The sequence below is a fragment of the Anabas testudineus genome, chromosome 14 (assembly GCF_900324465.2).
Source record: "Anabas testudineus chromosome 14, fAnaTes1.2, whole genome shotgun sequence".
In the NCBI taxonomy this organism is placed as follows: Eukaryota; Metazoa; Chordata; class Actinopteri; order Anabantiformes; family Anabantidae; genus Anabas; species Anabas testudineus.
Window position 1 is genome coordinate 7,210,490 of NC_046623.1, and position 21,480 is coordinate 7,231,969.

Sequence of the window (21,480 nt, forward strand, 5' to 3'; positions counted from 1 at the left end):
ACAATGAACTTCCTTTTTGGAGTACAGTGGTGCAAGTCTAAGACATGTTAGAAGGATATTATGCTTTTTGTCTTTCTCATCAATGTCAGATAGTAAAATGAAGCATGGATCATAGGACATTTCTTTTCCAGATAAATAGTGACATCACCTTGGTTGTTACATGACAGTAAGTCAGTCACACTTTCCCATTATAATAAAAGCATTTAACTTTGTAATTCTAGCAAATAATTAGTTGTTTTCGTTTCGTTCTTTATATGTGCACTGTAAATTCTTCATTTTTTATACTACTCACCCTGCTGTTAAGGCTGGAAATGTGTAGTTCATCACTTTAAAATAAAACCTGCATTTTTTATTTGTTACTTCTGAACTCAAGAAGATGTATAAAACTGCTCCGGTATTAACCAGGAAAGCGTTTTTTGTATGATACAAATAAATGTACTTGTAAACTAGCCATGTGAGATGAGTAAGATTTTCCCAACAATTTCATCTTGATGTACAGTGAACAAGAAAAACATATTTCACCTTTTGAATAATCTGCATTTATACATGGATTTATTTGAAAATATGGTGCAATCTTTATTCAAATGACGTTAATGAACAAACATAATCTTTATGTTAAAACAAAAATAGGTGCATCGTTATTACAGGCAGCGGTACATATGGTGTGAAAAGCATCTGCTTTTTTCAGATGAAGTTCGGTGAGAAAACATCTTGACTTAATGCTGCTTTGCTGCATCACAGCCATGTTAGCTTGGTATAAATTAGGGGAAAATGAATTACCACGTTTATCAAGGTATCTTACAGTATAATGTCTGGGTGGTTTTCTGTCATCTGTAGATCAGTTCTAGGACAGCATAGGTAATGCAGCAGGTGATTTGTTTTTCTCATCATCACTAATAAAGTTCAACTGGTGTTTTAAATAAACAAGTGACAGATGTGATTTGCTGTGTGTTATTAGATAGCAACATGTTTGTGATTTTTACATTTTAATTGATGACACATGGCCACCTACAGTACAAAAATATCTTATACATCTTCCAAACATGACAACTCCAAACACATTTAACTAATACAAGCAGTAGAAGTTGAATCTGGTCGATCACAGGTGAAATTATTCACAGTCTTTCTCGGAAACTGTTGCACTGAACGTTGTCAATTTGAATAACAATGTGTTTGCATTTCAGATCACAACAACGCGGGCAGCTTTGTTTCGCTGGGGGGCGCTAACGCAAAGCACCAGGTGATGTGAAAACAACTTGAGAAAGGAGGAGGCCATTCACTAGCCTGTTTTAGCTACACACCTAGCTACTGTTAGCTAGCCGGCGGCTAATGAGCAAGCTAAAACATCAGTTTGTCTTAATGTCGCCTGTCTTATCAAGTGATGGCAAGAGATCAGTGTTCACAAACCGAAGCTGGTGAGTGCCGAGCTTTCCTTTGATTCGTGACAAACCATTCTGCATTTACACAGTTTGCAGTTGTGTGTCAGCTAGCGAGCTAAGTAACGAGTGCAACCGACAGCTGGCTAATGCTAGCTCGTCTCAATAGTAACAGTAGTTACTAAGCTAATACGCTGTCTTTCTTTACAGAACTGTATTACCTCATTGCCAGATTTCTGCAGTCTGGACCTTGTAAAAAAGCAGCACAGGTAACATCCTGCATTAAGGGGGAAAAAAATGAACTCATACCGTTTGTAAATCGTGAAAATAACCTGATGCTAGCAGCTAATGCTAACTAACTGTGTCTGTTGTTAGATTCTGATCGAGGAGCTGGAGGAGTATGAGGTAGGTTCAGCAGCACCTTTCTGTTTTTATTCTCGTGTGTTGTTTCCGTACTGCCTGTCTGACCAATATTTGACCAACTTATCAGCAATTTTGATCGTTCTTAAAAAAAAAAGCAGAGCATTATCCAGCCGAGACGAAGCTGGCAGTTTTGAAGCACCTATAACCTCTTGTCTTTTAACTTTAGTTGGTCCCTCAACGATGGAGTTGGGACGGGAAGAAATACAAACGGACCTTCCAAGACTGGGTGAGCGTGAATTGTCATAATAAACTTTTTTTTTTTAAATCAAATAAACCGTATAACTTCTATTGTTATCGACAGTTGTCTAAAAGTGGATGTCTATATTTCTAATTGAACTAACCATCAACGATCGGGCGCAGTGATAGTATGTTTAAATTTATTAGACGACATTTAAACATGAATATTAGTGCAGGCCTGTTGATAAATTACCACATACTGGCTTTGCTATTGTGTGGGCTAGTGGGAGGAGACGATAGACCAGGCCGAGTAGTGATAGGCTGAGCCACGTCCAGAGAGCTGTCAGTCTTTTGCTAGAGCCAATGAAATTACAGTTGTTTTAGAGCGAACCGGAAGAAGAGTTTCAAGCTTCTCTGTCCCCCTCCGCTTTATTTCCCTCTCCCTCGATAGTTTTTCACCTGAAAATCTACAAAACAACGCTCCTAATGTTTATTATCTGCAAGAACAAACATGAAGGGACGAGAAAAAAAATTATAAATAATTTTTGAGAAGTTAATAGTTATATGCATTAGTATTTCTACAATCTATGGTAACTACACAACTTTTCGAATTTCATTATAGAATGTGTTTTGAAAACAAACATATTATGAGAATTAATTAGTGAAAAATAATTAAATAAATAAATAAATTGTTTTCATGTCGGTGAGGAAACCATAGTATGTAAAAATGCAAAATAAATAAATCAATAATATTTTGCTGCCATGGACAGAAAATGAAGGTTACTGTTAGACAGAACAATATGGATAAATTGACCAATAGTTTATGTTATTAATGGACTTTTTCTAGTATGTTGATTTAAGCATGCCTGCTGATAAACAGCAACAAATAACAGTACAGAAAATGACCACTGTGTTTTTGTATTGGCTTAAAAAATTAAATTACTGTGGGTCAGTTTTAATGACTGTAATGCTTTCTTTGATGAGTTTGTTTTTCTCAATTAGTTGAGCAAAGTTGGAATTCCTTAAATTTCTTTCATTTATGTTTTGGTGTGTGATATCATGAATGCAATTTCTGACTTCTGCAGGTGATTTTGAACCAGCACATTCCTGCAGACTATCTGCTTCGTGTATGTCAGAGGATAGGGCCACTTATAGAAAAGGAGATCCCACCTAGTGTTCCTGGAGTTCAAACACTTCTGGGACTGGGAAGACAGTCCTTGCTTCGCACCAACAAAAGTGGGCATTTTCCATCTTTAATCTCTCTTTGTCATTATTTTTGTTGTTTTTAAGTGATCCAGCTTTTTAATAATGTTTTTTAAACCACAATCTGGGTAACTTAGGCTGTATTCAAGTATACAACGGCTCAGCTGTTGCTGCACTCCACCGGGGACGTCCACCAGAACCTCCATTCAGCAGTGGAAATGTTCCCAATGTTGGTGTGTGAAAATGTTCTCAATTTATACATTAAGCTCACCAGAGCTCCTAGACTATTAAATCTTCTTTAGAAACCTTTTGCTGCTTCTAGTCATACATGCATTTCTTTATATGAAGTGTCCATCGTGGGTGCTCGCCAGGCCACGGGTACAGCTCGTTTCGACCAGGCACTGCCGTCTTCCTCTTACCAACACATGAAGATACACAAACGTATTCTTGGCCACCTTTCTTCAGTTTACTGTGTAGCCTTTGACCGCACAGGTCGTCGTATATTTACGGTGAGTATATTGGCCCAGAGATCACTGCAACCCATAATTGCCTAATGGGTCTCACTAGATGTGTTTCAATCTATTCAATATAAACTATTGAAATGTTGCAAAATAATTTTTTTTATGAGGGTTTTGGTAGGCAAACAAACACTTGCATATTAAAGAATTAAATTCTGTTAGAAGACAAATGTGTGTGACAATTTTATTAAGAGTAACCATGGACAATTTTCAGTCAAAGGTAATTCATAGTATAATTATTTGTTTGTTAACGATGTCTTATGTTATTTAGGGTTCTGATGATTGCCTGGTGAAAATATGGGCCACAGATGACGGTCGGCTCCTGGCAACACTGCGTGGCCACTCCGCAGAGATCTGTGACATGGCTGTCAATCATGAGAATACTCTCATTGCCTCAGCAAGCTGTGACAAAATCATTCGAGTGTGGTGTCTACGAACTTGTGCACCAATCACTGTTCTGCAGGCCCATGCTGCCTCAATCACATCAATACAGGTGAAGCTGATGTACTTTAAAGCATTAGTTCAAAATTCCCACTTCGGATTAATGTAAAGCAAAATGTTTTCACACTTTAACCATCATCTAGGTTTAGTTGTGTGCCATGATAACTTTAATTATCATCAGACCTAGCCTGTGACTAATCAACATCAACTTTGTCTCTATCTAGTTTTGTCCTGCTGTCAAAGGGACAACGCGGTATCTGGCCTCCACAGGTGCGGACGGCATGGTGTGTTTCTGGAAGTGGCACTCTCTCAGCATGAAATTCAAGTAAGTGTTGGTAACTTTTTGGAGCGTTTTTTAACTCTACTGGTTGTTCCACTGAAGTTGTATTTTTTCGTAAAAGTAACGGAAGCATTTCTGTTTCTTCTCTTTCCTCAGTGATCAACCAGTCAAGTTTGTTGAACGGTCACGTCCAGGAGTGCAAGTCTCTACGTCTTCCTTCAGCAGTGGTGAGTGTGTTTATTGTCCAGGTGTACCTTTCCTAAAGTCAAATATTATCAGTGGTAGTTTTATGCATTAGCCTTACATTACCACAGCAATTAAACATGGGATGGGACATGAAGTAATTTACCCGACAAAACAAATAACAACAAATATTTATTAATTCACTATAATGCATTTATTTCAATGGGAGTTGCCCTTGCTGCCTGTGTGTATTGATTTACTAATTACCTTAAAATGTGTGGAAGATACCATTAACATATGGATGGCAGCAGAATAACAGGTTTTGTGACAGTCTATCTGTGTGACTCTTAATAGGTGGTATGTTCATGGCTACTGGTGGCACTGATCATATGATCAGGGTCTACTACCTTGGTGCTGAAACTCCAATGAAGGTCTCTGAGATGGATGCTCACACTGTAAGAAACACAACACTACAGCTGCTTTATTCTTGCTCATCTCATTTAAATGAAGCCACTTTAACTTTAATAAACATCTTCTTTCTCTGTTTTAGGACAAAATTGTTGTCGTCCAGTTTAGCAATAATAGTGACAGGTGAGTGTGTTTGCCGAGCTCTACATAGTACTTCAAACTGTTTTTTTTTTTTTTTTTAGTTTTGAGCCTCTGACCATTGAATGAATGTGAATGTCTATCCAGCCTAAGGTTTGTGAGTGGCAGTCGTGACGGCACAGCCAGGATCTGGCATTACCAGCAACAAGAGTGGAAGAGCATCAGTTTAGACATGGCTGCCAGGCTACCTGGGTAAGAGCGCAAACAGAGTTTACAGAGTTTCACAGTGCCACCTCTGTGTCTGTACATTGCTCAGTTTGCATGCCACATTTTTTTTTATCTAGGAGTACTGTTGCCAGTGGGGAAGATAAAACCAAACTGGTGGTGACTATGGTGGCCTGGGACCGTGCGGATAGGACCGCCATCACAGCAGTGTCGAACTACCTGCTCAAAGTTTGGAGCACAGCCACTGGACAGCTGCTGCATATTTTATCTGTGAGTTGCTTAGGCTGTTTCTTCAAGTGTGTAACTCATATAGATAAAGAATAATAATGACATGAACTGAGTGACTGCCAATCATGGATGTTTGTGCTCTTTCTGTCCAAGGGTCACGATGATGAGGTGTTTGTGCTGGAGGCTCACCCATTTGATTCCCGCATCATGCTCTCTGCCGGCCATGATGGCAACATTTACATCTGGGACCTGACCAAAGGAGCCAAGATCAGAAACTTCTTCAACATGGTAACTGATCAAACAATGAGAGTCACCCACTAGTAGTGTTTTTTACTTGATACTTGAGTTCATATTAAAAATATTTGTTTCCAGATTGAAGGGCAGGGTCACGGTGCTATTTTCGACTGCAAGTTCTCGGCTGATGGGCAGCATTTTGCCTGCACAGACTCACATGGCCATTTGCTCATCTTTGGCTTTGGCTGCAGCAGACCGTATGAGAAGGTAACAGGACAATTATACTCTTACTCTTAATGTTCATACACAATAATTTTGAAAAGGGAAAATGTTCAGAAAGAATACAGTTAAAGATGTTGTGGTTATACACAAACTGTTTGTACCTCATTACTAATACAGATTTTCTCCTGATGCCCTCTAGATTCCTGACCAGATGTTCTTCCATACGGACTACCGACCTCTTATTCGTGACTCTAATAATTACGTCCTAGATGAGCAAACGCAGCAGGCCCCACACCTAATGCCTCCACCCTTCCTGGTGGATGTTGATGGGAATCCTCACCCTCCTCATTACCAGCGCCTGGTACCAGGAAGAGAGAACTGCAAGGAGGATCAACTGATACCTCAGCTAGGATACATGGCTAACAGTAAGCATGGCTCGCTCATTGCCTGCGTGGTTTTTGCTTTGAAAGTGCGACATATAAATTTGACCCACAATCTGCCCCTTCACTGCTTAGGTGATGGAGAGTTGGTTGAGCAGGTACTTGGCCAACAAACAGGAGAAAACGGAGAAAGCCTGTTGGACAATCTCATCCGACAGTTGCAGAATGAACAGGATGAGCGTCAGAATGCAGACCGTCAGGCAGAAGAGGTTGAGGGTATGTTTTATTTTTCTACATCTTTCACTCACATTTTTCTGTGTGATTTACACTATAAACAACAGGGTATATACAGTATATACAACAGTGTTTTACTGTTACTCCTCCTACCCTTCAGCTGGTGATGCAGCAGAGGTGCTGGCCCCCTCCCCAGCTGTTGAATCTCGGAGAAGTGGGCAGGTGGATGGAGTATGGCAGATGCAACATAATGCCCTGCGTAGTCAAGTGGCCACTGAGAGGGATCTGCTTGCCTGGAGCCGCAGAGTGTTGGTCAATGAAGTGCCGCAAGGAATATTCAGGTAAGTCAGATGGAGAGAGAGCAGATGAATGTTTCTATGTCTATAAGTAATTGTTTGAGTTTTATGATGCAAATGTTTTTAATAGAGTTTCAGAGGAGTGCAGACAAGCCAAAGGTGACATGGAATGTTCTCTGTACAATGCAGAGAGGAGGAAGAAACCAGTAACCTGCGTACCCAAGGTGCCCTACTCGTCACTTCACAGTTGTCAGAAATATTGTCTGTACCTATTCATTCTTGCCCTCTTCATTTTCCACACTTCTTTCACGATTTGTAGAGCGATCCCCTGACTTCACGCCTACGCTCCCTTCGGCCAACCAAGAAAAAGCAGCAGCGTCACGCCTATCAGACCCGCTCAGCTCAAGTTCGCCGTCCTGGGAGTAGAAGTCGAAATCTCAGCAACCGGCGTAACTCTGACAGTCAGATAGACTCAGACAGTGATGGAGATGTATGTTCCATCCTTTCTACTCTTGATATCCAGACATGACGTACAGCATGGTGTTGGGCATTTAGAGAAATTTTAAAACAAGTGCTCAAAATTTGTCAGTTGTCTTGGTCAAACATTACTGCAACTTTCATCTTCAGATAATCTCTTGTCGTTCAGAATAATAAAGTTGCTTCCTGTCCTCAATCTGACAGGCGGGAGAGCAGGTGGAGCAAAGTGAGGCCTCCTCTGATGGTGAAGCACAGTGGCAGAGTGAAAGCAGCTCCAGGTGAATAGCTGTGACTGAGTAGTGTTTTTAAGATGTAGTTACTGTATAACCACCCATCTAACAACACCTCTTTTCCATTGTCAGTGACTCTTCCAGTGAATATTCTGACTGGACAGCCGATGCTGGGATCAACCTTCAGCCACCAAAGCGATCAACCAGGAGACCCGTACAGCCCCAAGGTTACAGCAGCTCAGAGGAGGAAGAAGGCGAAGACAAAGGAAAGGAGGCCCAGAAGAGGGAAACTGAGAAGAGGAAGAAGCCCAAAGAGAACAAACAGGTGAGTTAATATGACTTGCTGCTCCAGGACTAAAACCACTGGTTATGTACCACGTTTTAAAAGCTGTTTTATTGTGGCCTGATCACACAATGCAGGCGAATACAGCAGTATCTGCACTTAACCATTGTGTTGGTGACAAATTGTGTATACTCAGAAACCCACGTCCTCTCTGGCTGGACTTGATGCAGAGGAGTGGCTGCCACCATCCTGGATAATGGACACCATCCCACGCCGTTCCCCTTTTGTTCCACAAATGGGAGATGAGGTAAAGAATGTTTCTTATCTCAAACTGAAACATATAAACAGTAGTAATGTGCATAATATGTTATAATTGTGATTCTCTTGTTCTCCTTCAGCTCATATATTTCAAACAGGGCCATCAGGCCTATGTCCGGGCTGTACGCAGAGCCAAGGCCTACAGCATCAACCCTCAGAAACAACCGTGGAACAGACTCAATCTCAGGGTAAAGCACAGTTTTGTTTAAAAGTCAGCATTGTGTACGGCTGCCAATTTTCATAACATTCTGTAACTGACTTCACACAAATGTCATTTCCAGTTTCCACTGCAGTTTGCCATGTGTTAAAATTGGAAGAACTCTTCCAGCCACATTGCTGTGAATAAAAACAACTTGTTGCTCTAAAAATGTGGCAAAAATATTGAATCTACATTCAATATTTCCTTTTTTTGGGGGGGGGTTTTCTGTTGTCCCTTTAGGACCAAGAATCTGTGAAGGTGGTTGGAATTAAGTATGAAGTTGGACCTCCCACCCTGTGCTGCTTAAAACTGGCTTTCTTGGACCCAGTCTCAGGGAAGATGACCAATGAGTCGTTCTCCTTAAAGTGAGCATTAATATTCAACACAAGATGACATATGACTGAAAACTCATGGTAATTGAAGTACATGTATTTCATATTGTATTCATTCTGCTGCCCTAAGGTACCATGACATGCCTGATGTCATAGATTTTCTGGTACTGCAGCAGTTTTACAACGAGGCTAAAGAGCACAACTGGCAGCCAGGTTAGTGAGTCTCCAGCTCTGGTTATTTTCAGTGTTGTGGTCTCTGTAACATCCTTTACGTTTGGTCCTTTCCCCATATTCCTCTCTCCAGGTATGAGGTTCCGCAGCATCATTGACGATGCCTGGTGGTTTGGCTCTGTGGAGGACCAAGAGCCTCTGCAGCCAGAGTATCCAGACAGCCTGTTTCAATGCTATGCAGTAAAGTACGTCTGTATCTCTGCAGTATTTGTGACTGCTGGAGGAATTCTCAATACATAACATATCAGCACTGCTTTCCACCAATACAATGTTCTTCTCTGCTGACCTGATGTCACTTTTACTTAACCCGAAATCACTGTGTTCACATTCTTTTGTTGGTTTGTTTGTTTGTTTTTATCAGGTGGGACAATGGTGAGCGTGAGAAGATGAGTCCCTGGGACATGGAGCCTATTCCTGAGGAAGGTTAGTACTATTGATGTGGTGATACAACATCTATTTTTGTGATTATTTTATGTGTCATTATGGTTTGTTAGATTACTGACAACTATAACTTACTACATAGAACTGCACAATAATACACAGAGTATAATAAACTATGCGTATTGAGCAATATATTAAACTAATTAAAGGATGCAGCATTTCTGTGTAAATGAATAACAATTTGTCTGTAAAAAGTAGTACACAGAGCTCAGAGGATTAAAAACAACCTTGGTATAACATATCGCTAAAGCAAGAAATGATAAAGAATGGCAATGTACCAGACAGAAGGGCTTATTATTTTTTGCATTTAGAGACTTCATTATGCTCCTAACGGCCACTTACTGTACGTTCTTGAACAGTTAACAGTTGGAAGTCTTCAGGCTGTGCCCTAGGATTTGAAACCACCTGCTGCTACTTTTGAAGTGACTTTGTTTCCCATTTCACATCATTATACAAGAAAATAGAAATATATGTTTTGAAATGTTCTTTGTTCACTTTTACTCAGCACAGATTTATTCTTACTTTTTTTTTTTATTTAAATAGAAGAATGGTGCGAAAATGTCACTTAAATGCGGATGATTATGTGCTTTTGTTGAGTATTGCTGGAGAATAAACACAGGTTGTTCTAGCTACCCTGAAAAGTATTTTATCGCATTGCGTGGCTCATTATGATGTTATTCATAGTTCTTTATTCAATCAACTAAATACTACATTATTTTCTGGCTCCATCAGCTGCGTTGCCAGAACATGTCGGTGACGGCGTGGAGGTGGCTGAGGAAGAACTAAAAGCTCTGCTTTACGAGCCTCAGGAAGGAGAATGGGGGGCTCACACACGAGATGAAGAGTGTGAGAGAGTCATTCATGGCATCGATCAGCTGCTTACACTGGGTATGTCACCTGAAAGGAAGGAAACTGTTTGCTCGTGACGGTTTGCCGTGTTTGATCTTATTTGTGTTTGTCCACAGATGTAGCCAAGGCATTCGCGTCACCAGTAAACCTGCGGGACTACCCTCTGTACTGCACTGCGGTGGCTTACCCCACTGACCTCAGCACAATCCGCAAACGGCTGGAGAACCGTTTCTACAGGTGGAACAGCACACACCACTTCCCTCAGACACATTTTCCTTCTTCTCCATTAATTCGGCATGCCAATGCACGTGTTGACATATGAGCCTAAGTGTTGAATTCTTTCTCTGCTGCAGGCGGATCTCCGCTTTAATGTGGGAGGTGCGCTACATCGAACACAATGCCCGCACTTTCAACGAACCTCAGAGCCCCATTGTAGCATCTGCCAAGGTGGTGACTGATGTTCTTCTGCACTACATCGGGTAAGACTTCACCCAGTCACTCATGTTATATTCACCTCATTGACACTGTGTACACTGGAAATGACTATGTTGCCACAGTTATGGATCCTCTTACACGCGTTTGATTCCTTGGCCCTCTTTCTTTTTTAGGGACCAGAGCTGCACAGACATCTTGGATCTGTATCGCAAACTGAAGTCTGAGATCAGCAGTGAAGAAGAAGCTGATGTGAGAGAGTTGGAATTTTAAAGTGGCTGTGTTTTCTTGAGATAATACGTTGTTTTAGCTGTAACTGTTTGTATTGGTTCCTCTGCAGGTGGAGTTAGACATAGACTCCGACACTCCAGGAACCTCTACAGGACATCGGGTAAGAAGGAGCCCAACACTCTGTCATTGTCAATCAAACGCCTCAAATCGTCGGCTAGTTAATACAATTTTCTCTCTGTCAGGGAGCAAATTCTAAGCGTGGTGTGGTTTTCGATGTGAAAGCATGGCGAGGTCAATGCAAAGAGCTTCTGCGTCAAATGATTACTTCCCCGGATTCAGAACCTTTCAGACAGCCTGTGGATCTCTTCGAGTATCCGGTAAAGCAGCCTGGAACAACTTGTTAAACTAAATAACTAAATAAAACTCCTCAGGCCAGAAAATACTTTAAAATTCTAGCAGTAGCCAAATTAATATCAATCTTCTTGTACATAAACATTTCTACTCCCTTATGTTTTTGCCTAGGACTATCGAGACATCATCGACACGCCCATGGATCTGGGTACGGTGTCAGAAACGCTTGTGGCAGGGAACTATGAAAATCCGATGGAGTTTGCAAAAGATATCCGTCTTATTTTCAGCAACTCCAAAGCATACACACCTAACAAGAAATCACAGGTGAAGTACTGCTCCTAAGATTTATGAAGCATTTTTTAGTGTTCCCTAAGTAAAGTCTGACAAATATTAATAGCTTAGTTGTATTATTATTGCTTTGTTTTTTTTTATGTCTAGATTTACAGCATGACCCTCAGCTTATCAGCCTTCTTTGAAAAACACATCATCTCCATCATCTCCGACTACAAGTCTGCCATTCAGAATGAACGGCGGACTCGCCAGAGACTCACTTACAGGGACAGATTGCACAACGGAGGCAGCTCCCCACCTATTAGTCCACCCCCAAGGTACTCAGCCTCATTCACAAAGCTGCCACTCAGCACACATTTTATTAAATGATCTTTTTCATTTCAGTGTACACAGGGCGTCTGTAGTTCTAATGTGCTGCTGTAAAAATACTAGATCCTCTATTTCTCTTTTGATTTTAGCTCAGAAATTTGTCCTAGTTCTGGTCTAAAAGGGTAATTCAAGTCTTTAAATGCTTAATGAGAACATTGCAGATTGCTTTGTATGTTTATTTTATAATTGGTGATGTGTATTATTCTGAAATGTTTTCTTTGTTTCCTTCTGCACAGCCCTAAAGGGAAGCACAAGTCAGGGAAGGTGTCAAAGCCAAAAAGATCCCAGACCTCAACAAGGAACAGTTCACAAAGATCATATCAGGGTACGACTGCACTATTTGCTGTGTTTTTAGATCCTTGTGTTGTGAACTGGTGCCGCTGTGTTGGTGGCAGCGTAGCTAATTCATTACTTCCCCACCATTGTCTTCATTTATAATAAAATGCTTCATTAAAGGTTATACAGCACCACATATTAAAGGTCATTGTCAAACAGCTGTAAACATGAACACTACTTCTGTTACTGCCAAGGTTTGCTATGACCCTCGCAGGATGATGCCTCATGAATAATTTTGTAATCATGATTAGTAATTAGCCCTGCGTTGTTACTTTAGCTCAGCAAAGCAGCAGTGTAGCAGAAGAAGAGGACATGCAGCCTTCTTCCCCAAGTTCAGGGACGAGCAGCGAGAGCAGAAACCAAGGATCCTTCCGGATGACCCGCAGTCAAACTACTCCAGTGAAGAAATCAGGTATCAAAATCTGTTCTTCTAGTGCTTAGACGCCAACAGTTATGATGCAGAAATCACCCACTGTCTTCTTGTGTCGTATCAGGGCACCAGCATGACTTGCATCTAAGCAACAGCTCCAGGCAGCACCCCAGACGAGAAGCCTTGCAATCAGATGACGACGAGGAAGGATCGGGATCCAACAGCTCCTCGTCAGAGTCATCGTCCACCTCGTCATCTTCCTCTTCTTCCTCATCGTCTGACAGCTCAGACTCTGATGTGGAGAAGTACGTGGAAGGGGGAGATCATGACTACAGCAAAGCCCCCTGCCTGTCAGTACGCCTCTCAACTAAGGGTAAGGTGGCAGCCTCAGGGAAAAGGAGACACAAAGGAGGAGAGGACATGGCACAGAGACCTAAAAGAGCACGAGTGCAGCTACCAGTAGAGGTGGAGGAAGATGAAGACGATGATGAAGATGAAGATGATGATGAAGATGAGGAGGAAGAAGAAGAGGAGGAGGAGGAGGAGGAGGAGCAGCAGCAACAGCCGGATGTAAGACATGAACAGGATGATGGAGACGAGGAAGATGAGGAGGAGGAGCCAGAGGAGGAGGAGCCCGAGGAGGAGGAGGAGGAGGAGGAGGAGCAGGAGGAGCAGGAGGAGGATGACGAGGACAACTCTGATGAGGTTCAGAGTGGCTTTGCAGCTGCGACAACGGCAGCAGCAGCAGCCAGCAGTCCAAGAGGCCGGTCGCGGCGTGTCAACACACGTAACCAGGGCCGTAGGACAGTTCTGTACAGGGACGACTCAGAGGATGATGGCCATGGGTCTAAGGAAGACCCCCTCAACCTAGGCATGTCCCGCTCGGGACGGGTACGCCGTATGACTGAGAAAGCCCGTGTCAGCCACCTCATGGGTTGGAGTCACTGACACGTCGCCCTTATTGAAACCTCAATAAAAACTGTTAAACATGAGTACTTCAGGGATTTTTTTTTTCTTTCTTTTTGTACAAATGTGTGTATATAAAATATATATGATTTTCTTTTTATCAGAGACTGCTTGTGACTCTCACACTGACAGCTGGTGCTCATTACATGTTGCCAAGGAGTTTTCATCCCTGGTCGACAGCTACTGTTCAACATGGACGCTCTCCAGCTGGACTAACTCACCTCGGCCTTAATGTTCACTGGAGGAGCCTTTAGGATTCTGCACTGCTCTTCTATTCCTCGTCCAGTGTGTATCATATCCAGTACTAAAACACTATCTGCTCCTCTTAGTCCTTCCCACAACTTTTCTTACTCCTGGTCACCAAAGAAGGATGCGAAAATGCCAAAAAAGTGGTGCTCATACTTTTTTCGTCTTTTTTTTTTTATTTTTTAATTCATTTTCTTTTCAACGAGCAATCACATAAATATCTCATGCTGGTGGTCCCTCAGGACCAGCATGAGACAAGCGCAGGATCACTCAAGCGCTCTGACGTCAGCTTTTTGGTACTTGGTCTTTAGTCAAAACCACAAGCCTTAGTTGTCAGAGCTCACATACAATTGAGATATTGTTCTGTCTGTGGCTGGAGGCAAGAGCTGTGTAGTTTGGGGAACAGCAATACTGGGGATTCAGAGTGAATTTGGTCACTAGAATACAGTATCATATTCCTCTTGATGTCCTTGGCCTGTGAATGTTAAATGTTTTTCCTGCTTCCTTCTGCTGGTGTTTTTTTTTTTTTTTTTTTTTTTTTTTTATTATGAGTTTTTTTGTTTGTTTTTGGGGGTAAAAAAGCCACTGTGTCCTGTTTGTATTTGTACCGTTGTAGGATCAGACCCACATCCATTCATAGTCGCATCTCAGCTCAGCATGTGCAAAAGCAAAAAGGAACTCTGGCCAGCTCACTTCCATACAAATATTTATTTTTCCATTGTGTTATATGTGGGTTACTTTAAACTATTATATTAAACATTATTAGTAATGAGGATAAGGAAGTATTTGCACATTTATCTACTCCACATGGCAGCTGAGTAATAAATATATTAGAGAAATGAGATTTAAAACCTCGTGATTTATGTGTAAAAATGTTTTGAACTGTGGCAGCACACACTTGATTCAGTCTTTTTAAATTTAAGTTTATTTTTTTAAGTTTGGCATTGTTAATTGTGTTTTCCTTTTTGGCCTAAAGCAAAAGTAGCAACCATGGATCCACCCTTAGTTAATGTGTCGTACCTTCTGTTTTTTTCTTTAACTCTCCCCTTTTTTCTAACCATTTGTGGACTTATGGGTTTCTAGCTTTGGGTAGATCAACCACACACACACACACACACACACACACACACACACACAATAGGTTTTCTGTGATATTATATAATAAGGTGTTTTAAACTGTGTCAGAATCACTTTTTAATTTTTATGTCTAGTTTTAGAATTGTGATTCCTGACTGACCAGTACAGGTTTCTAAAATCTGAAAAATCAAAATGGATGCATCCTGTTCTGTTGCACAAATAAGGTTTACTTTGATGCCTGTGCTGTTGTTGGTTGGTAAATCATTTGAGAAAGCGTCCAATCAGGAGATACCAGAAAAGATGACTCATGTATTCTCATTTCAACACTGGGTGCTCTGATTGAAACACACCTCCTCATCACTCTGCCTCTGTGTGGTCACAGGGACCTCTGAGGTTATTCCTCTCTTTTGGGGGTGGGGGGCTGGAGAGTTGGTTTTGTGTGAATGTGTGGGAGATAAAACACAAATCAGCATCTGGAGTCCCCCTGAGTGGCAGCATTAACTGGGGTCTTGAAATCATTCTGGTTGAGTGTGAGAAGACTATGATTCATATTTTCAATTTCTTATTTTCATATAGTAGATGGCTTGAAGCATCAGAAATAGTGACAAATACAACAATAACATTCTACTGTAGGTGGAATAAGTTTATGTGACTGTCTTTTATACACAATGTTTTGATTGGATGTGTTTTTTTCTTAATAAAACAATGAATTTCTCTTAAAATTAATGTGTGGATTGATGTTTACATTTTATTTTAGGTGGTTTTCCATGTCTGACCTTTTTTTTCTTCTTTCTATCTGTCCATGTTACGCCAGCACAAGAGCTGTTCTGTAGCAGTGGGGCTGAGTCATCTGTAGTGTTCACAGTGGGTCATAAACATGCACCAAAGGCAAACATTCAGGAGTTTCAGAACACTAGGACTGCCTTTCGATTGTGATCAGCAGCCATAAAAGTGACTGTACCATTTTCAATTGCCTAACTGCATTAACACACTGAAAGCTGGGGTGAGTCAGACGAGGAACAAACAAGGTTGAGCTGTGACGCACCATCCTCTGCCACGCCTAGAAACTGCAGAGACGCAGGAGGATTATGGGAATGAAAGTGGATCTACGCATAAAGCAGTAAAGGTCACTTTAAAACATGCTAAGATGCAAAGCAAAATGTATTAGATTTGTGCACATAGATATTCAGCAACAAACTAATAGGAACATTTCACTGCTTTTTTTAATGACTCAGTGAAATATCGAAATTGTAAATATGTATTTCTTTGATGCTGAAAATCAGCCGTACTTAGTGTGGATTAATATCAGGATTAGGATTACATAGTCAGAATGAGTGCATACAGTACATGCAGCAAAATACAAGTGATGCTGGAGTTTGTGAAATATCCAAATATTAAATTACTGAAAAGTGTTTTACATAAAAATAGAAAAACTTCACTTTAAACACACAGTAGTTAAGAAAATGTAGCATTTTTTGTGTGCATGCTATTGAACTGTGGGACAAACTCTCAGGGAATCTTTGCTATTCTTACAATATTTCAAGCTCTTATATTTGATTCTTCATATGATCTTGATCTTCTTATAGTGGGTACAGGTTGATCAGGCATGCAGGTTTTACAATGAATAAAGCTGAAAATGTAATGCACTGTAGTATGAAAATGGAAAAGAAACAAAAGCGGCGTCTTCTTTATCATAACAGGTTATGCACATGTATTTATAAAAGCAGATGTATTTAATGTAAGTAAGTAGTAGTGTTTAATAAAAGTATTTACCTCTGACCACTCTCAAGGTGGCTGCCAAAATCTTTGTGATCCTTTGTGCTAATGATGTTGCCATGGCACCCAAAAACCAACATCTGATCAGAATATGCAATCTAATAAAACTTGACGTTGCCCAGAAAACACTGACGATGTGATTAAACTCCATTATTTCATATAAATGCATGCGTAGTAGTGTATAAATGAGTGGCCTTGTGGCCTAATGAAAAGAACAATGTAAAGACTCCAGACAAAGTGTGAGTGGTTGTGTTTGACATTTATTATCACAACAGCACAACAATCGGAGCTACTAAATATCATCACAGGAATATCTGACATTCTCTACTGGTAAAACAGTTCCTTAACAATTGACAACATACACGAAAATCTCAAGATATTATATCATGGCACTACTGCAAACAGCATTTGATGTCTTCAATATTTGAGAGTCACAAGCATTATCAGAAACACCTTCATTACTCTACAACAGTTATGTGCATTTACATTGTGCTTCAGTCTCAGATTTAGTGTCCAAACTTGTGCTTAAATTGTCTTTTTTTTAAAATACTGAGTACATATACTGTAGCTACTGTATGTCTACACAGTGAACAAACACAAAGGGACAGAGTACGATGACTGCTGGCTGCGTCGTAACCTGCTCGAATAATTGAAATGTGCAGCAACATTTTTTTTTTTTGCACACAATGGCAGGCAAAACCCGACAGAACTGACACCCACTAAGTCCACTACAACAAACAACTGTCACCATTTAATACACACAGAGAGTCGACTCATCCTGTCGAAGACAGAGAGGCTCACTTCGAGGAGGAAAAACTGAATTTGACACATTCTGTGTATTTTTCTTCACAATTAAAAACGGCCAAGTCTTTCTTAGCAGTGCCATAAAGAGGCAAATCTTTGCGATGTTTCTTGGATGAGGAACATGAGAATTGATTTGACAAAGGTTAGACTGAATTCGGGGAGGCACATGAGCACAGTTCATAACTTCTAGTACAATGCTAAGATGATTACAATGCAAAAGCACAACTAAACAATCCCTATAAGACAATAACATTTGTTACGTAGTGCAATCAGAAAAATCAGAGTTCAAAAATCTGACGGACTATATAATAATTATAACAGGGTAGATGAGGTCAGAAAAGGGGAAGAGTTTTGTAATTTGCCTTCTAAATGATGGAAGAGGGGTCTGATTTAAAATGCTTTTATTATGTTGTTATTATTTCCTCATTTCTGTTTATGTTGTTAGTTTTTCTCACTGATCAGAATATCTGCCTCGCTTTACATGTTAAGTTTTAAGGAATTCTTAATAAATTATAATATTTTCCGACCTTTAACCTGAATTGTTGCTCGTTTTGTGACCTTGCTCCGTCCCTAATGGAACTGAACTTAGCATTTGTAATTTCTCCCTTTGAAATGAGGTGTTTACGTTCACAAATACAAAACTTACAACACTATGGAAATATCACAGCGGGTTTTGCTCGTGTATGTCCTCAGTGAACAGTGTCCAATTTCTATACAGTGAATACAAAGGTTAAACCATGTGCTGAATTATACTCTACAGAGAATGACAGTTCACAAAACACCTATGTGGGGGTCTAACCCCTCAGGAACGTTAAGGATTTATCATATTCAAATTGATCCAAACTAAGATTTTTGTTGGTGTTTCACAGCTTATGTTCTAAATTGATCTTGTAGCCATAGAGAATCATCACATTGCAACATTCTTCCCAACAGGGGAGGATGACCAGTATAAAGTCCTGCCAAAACTGAGCCGAAAAAGCTGTAAACAACATCCCTCCGCTTCAATGAAATCCTCTCTATGAGCTGTCTGAAAAGTGGGCTCTTAGCGTTTCTCTACTTTTCAAAAGTCTTTATCTTGAAAGGGTGACATTCTTTGCCTCCAGACCCCTTTCAGTTCTGACCTTTCCGACCTTTCATGTCATAAGCAGGAGGGATTCCAAAGCATTGAACAACACTGTGCCTGTCGTTGCCTGTTGTTGTTAAAACTGCCATTTGTGGCTGTGCTTGCAGAGCACCATGCTGAAAGCAGCCTACATGCCTGTGGGCATGTCACTGTAGCTACACCAGGCCAGTCTGCATGTGGACGTGTAAAGGGTAGGGGTGGTAGACGAGAGGGGGCTGGGCCTGAGTGATAAAGTAACTGCTGTAAATCGGCTCTGTCATGTAAGGGGCCGGCTGATAAAAGCAGGTGACATTGGCTGTGTTGGGGATGGCGTTCTGCTCGCCCAGCACTCTCAGAGCCAGGACTGTGATCATATTGAGTGTCTGTCTCCTCTCGTGTCCCATCAAACACACCGTGCTCTCATCGATCACGCGTCTCAGGGTCATCAGGTAGTCGTACTTGCTCGTCTCTTCGTTGCCAATGAAATGGCACTGCAGGTAGGCCTCAATCTTCCGTTGCTGCTCGCTCACGTCAGGGAAGTCGATGAAGAAGCGGGAGCACATGTATCGCTCCAAGGACTTGATCTCTGTCTCGCTCGCTGGCCTGAAGTTCCTCACCAGCAGGTCGCTGTATTTTAACAGGCCCCCTCCTCGGATCTCTTCTGGGTTGTGGGTGGCGATGAGACGGTGTCGAAGGTGGTCCATCGCCTGCTCGAAGTCTCCATACATGCACTCTGCTTCAACAGTGATGGTGGGCTCACTGGCTGCTGCGACGCATGAGCTTGACCCAAAGTTTTTGGGGACAGTGTCCGGCAACTTAGGTTTTTGCTCATCAACTTGAGGATGTGAGGCTGTACATGTGTGGCTTCTAGTCTCTGAATCAGGAGGCTTCTTTGAGTGTTTGGGCTTGACAGTTTGTCCTGCAGTTTCAGCTGAACCAGCCGCATCCTGACACGTATTGGCTGGACTGTATGTGGGAACTGTAAGGGTCTCCGTACCCTCAGCCTTCTCTGACTTGGAGTCTGGTTCAGGCGAGTGATGAACTTGAGCGCTATCCAGTATTGGAGGCTTTGGTTGAATTTGTTTTGGTATTTCTATGGGTGGAAACAGCTGTGTTGTGAGATCTGATAAATCAGTAAGTAAAGACCATTTTTCAGGCTTACTGATCATCTTCCGGGACATTTTTCTTTGTAATTTGGGTGAGGGGCAATAGTCTGGTACAACATCCTGGGATGTGCTGCAAGTTTTCTTAGCTGGAGGAGGGAAGGAAAATTCAAGACATGAATCCTGTACAGCTGGCGTGTTTTCAGTCCTGCAGATTCCCGGCTCTGCTTTGAACTGGCTGATTTCTTCACAATGAACTGTTTCCAGTGGGGCTGACTTTTCTGTTTGAGTTACAGACGCTTGCTTGGAAGTTTGTGACACAGATAGCTCTTCATTGCTCTGCAGCTTTAAACGTGCATGTGTCATCAGCGGATCTCGCACTTCTGTAAATAAGGTTTTAGGTGAAGGAACTAAAGGATAATCACTGTGAAATGGTCCTTTCTTTTCTCCATTTTCTTCACATAGCTCAAACACAATGTCCTCCTCTGAATGAACATCCTCTATGCCATCTACTTCTTCTTCCTCATGGTGTAAGCTAATGCTCTCAGGCTCTAACACCAGCTGTGCCTCATGCTTTTTATCTACATGCTCAACGTCTGCACCTGGAAGCTCTTTTTCAAGCACAGGAACAGCTTCATCCTGGCTCGGACTTTCTTCACTGGCTGCCATTGCCGACTCTTTTTCAGTATTTTTTCCAACATCCTGAGGAGTGCTTGTTCCTTCTTGCTCTTTGTTTTTATCCTCATTGTCTCTTTTAGACACATTTCCAACATTCAGTGTCAAATGTCCTCCTTGTTTCCTTTCACTCTCCCAGTAGGACTCCAGCATACGGTCTAATATTATCTGGAAGGAGTCCACGCTGAACTCAAACTGCCTTCGCAGAGAACTCACAAATCTGAGCCCCAGTGTTTTAGCTCTGTTGTTCGACAGCGAGATAAGGCTCCATCTGTCATGCTCATTGAAAACTTTTACCATCTTTTGCACATAGGCTTCCTTCATTGTCAGGCAGGTGATCTTTCGTCTATTAACTCCACAAGGGAGGAGGTCTCGCAGGCTGCCCAGCACCACCTCCTTAATCACCTGGAAGTCCTCCTGTCTGGGCAGCTCCACTCCAAAAATGATGTCTAAGTCTCTATAGCCCAGGCCGTTATCCCTCACCAAGACATGGCTTGCAGTTGCACCATTAAGCCGTATATCTTTTACCTGGATGTCTCTATCGACCAGTCGATCCTTCACCACACGAATGATGTCTTTCGCCCTCACTTGCAGCGTAGGAAAATTTCCTCGTCCATGGATGGGGATGACCTCTGTCAAGACCTTGTCCAGAGCCTGAACTTGTTCAAGAGTTAAGTTGTGGAATCTCTTCTCAGTTTGTAGCTCCATTATCCTTACCTGTAAAATAGAGGTCTGATATATGTATCACATTATGGCACATGTCATGTGAGAAATAACACACAATGAGAGGCTGAAGCATCGAAACAGATTAGAAAAGATGTCGTAATGAAACCCATTTGACTACCTGTGCAAGATAACCTTTACAAATGGCAAAGTGTATGGGAAAACACGTTCATTTATTTTCAAATGTTGTCTGTATCATCCCAGCACCCTGTCTACATCCCCGTCTTTGACAATATTTTTTACTCATTTGTTTACTTGAACGACTTAGCCTTTGAAGGTTTGGCATTTGCCCCTTTGGTTTT

At 41.4% G+C, this 21,480-nt stretch overlaps 2 protein-coding genes across 2 annotated transcripts; one reads left to right on the top strand and one right to left on the bottom strand.

Moving 5' to 3' along the window:
• Window positions 1-660: 660 nt before the first annotated feature.
• Window positions 661-15,688, top strand: brwd3 (bromodomain and WD repeat domain containing 3). Its single transcript, XM_026371948.1, has 40 exons — window positions 661-1,415; window positions 1,587-1,645; window positions 1,752-1,781; window positions 1,966-2,025; window positions 3,062-3,212; window positions 3,317-3,412; window positions 3,528-3,688; window positions 3,969-4,190; window positions 4,363-4,463; window positions 4,575-4,645; window positions 4,956-5,056; window positions 5,152-5,192; window positions 5,295-5,399; window positions 5,492-5,642; window positions 5,754-5,888; window positions 5,973-6,101; window positions 6,256-6,481; window positions 6,572-6,712; window positions 6,831-7,011; window positions 7,097-7,190; window positions 7,286-7,456; window positions 7,648-7,721; window positions 7,806-7,998; window positions 8,153-8,263; window positions 8,355-8,462; window positions 8,714-8,838; window positions 8,936-9,018; window positions 9,110-9,221; window positions 9,398-9,459; window positions 10,210-10,365; window positions 10,443-10,563; window positions 10,680-10,805; window positions 10,935-11,010; window positions 11,099-11,149; window positions 11,232-11,366; window positions 11,512-11,664; window positions 11,779-11,948; window positions 12,237-12,325; window positions 12,614-12,748; window positions 12,831-15,688. The coding sequence occupies exons 1-40, from the start codon at window positions 1,382-1,384 to the stop codon at window positions 13,652-13,654; spliced, it is 5,364 nt and encodes a 1,787-aa protein (XP_026227733.1). The 5' UTR covers window positions 661-1,381; the 3' UTR covers window positions 13,655-15,688.
• Window positions 15,689-17,315: 1,627 nt separating this feature from the next.
• On the bottom strand, window positions 17,316-21,184 carry LOC113170526. The gene has a single exon (XM_026372644.1). It carries the CDS (start codon window positions 21,161-21,163, stop codon window positions 18,854-18,856), a length of 2,310 nt encoding a protein of 769 aa, XP_026228429.1. The 5' UTR covers window positions 21,164-21,184; the 3' UTR covers window positions 17,316-18,853.
• Window positions 21,185-21,480: the final 296 nt, after the last annotated feature.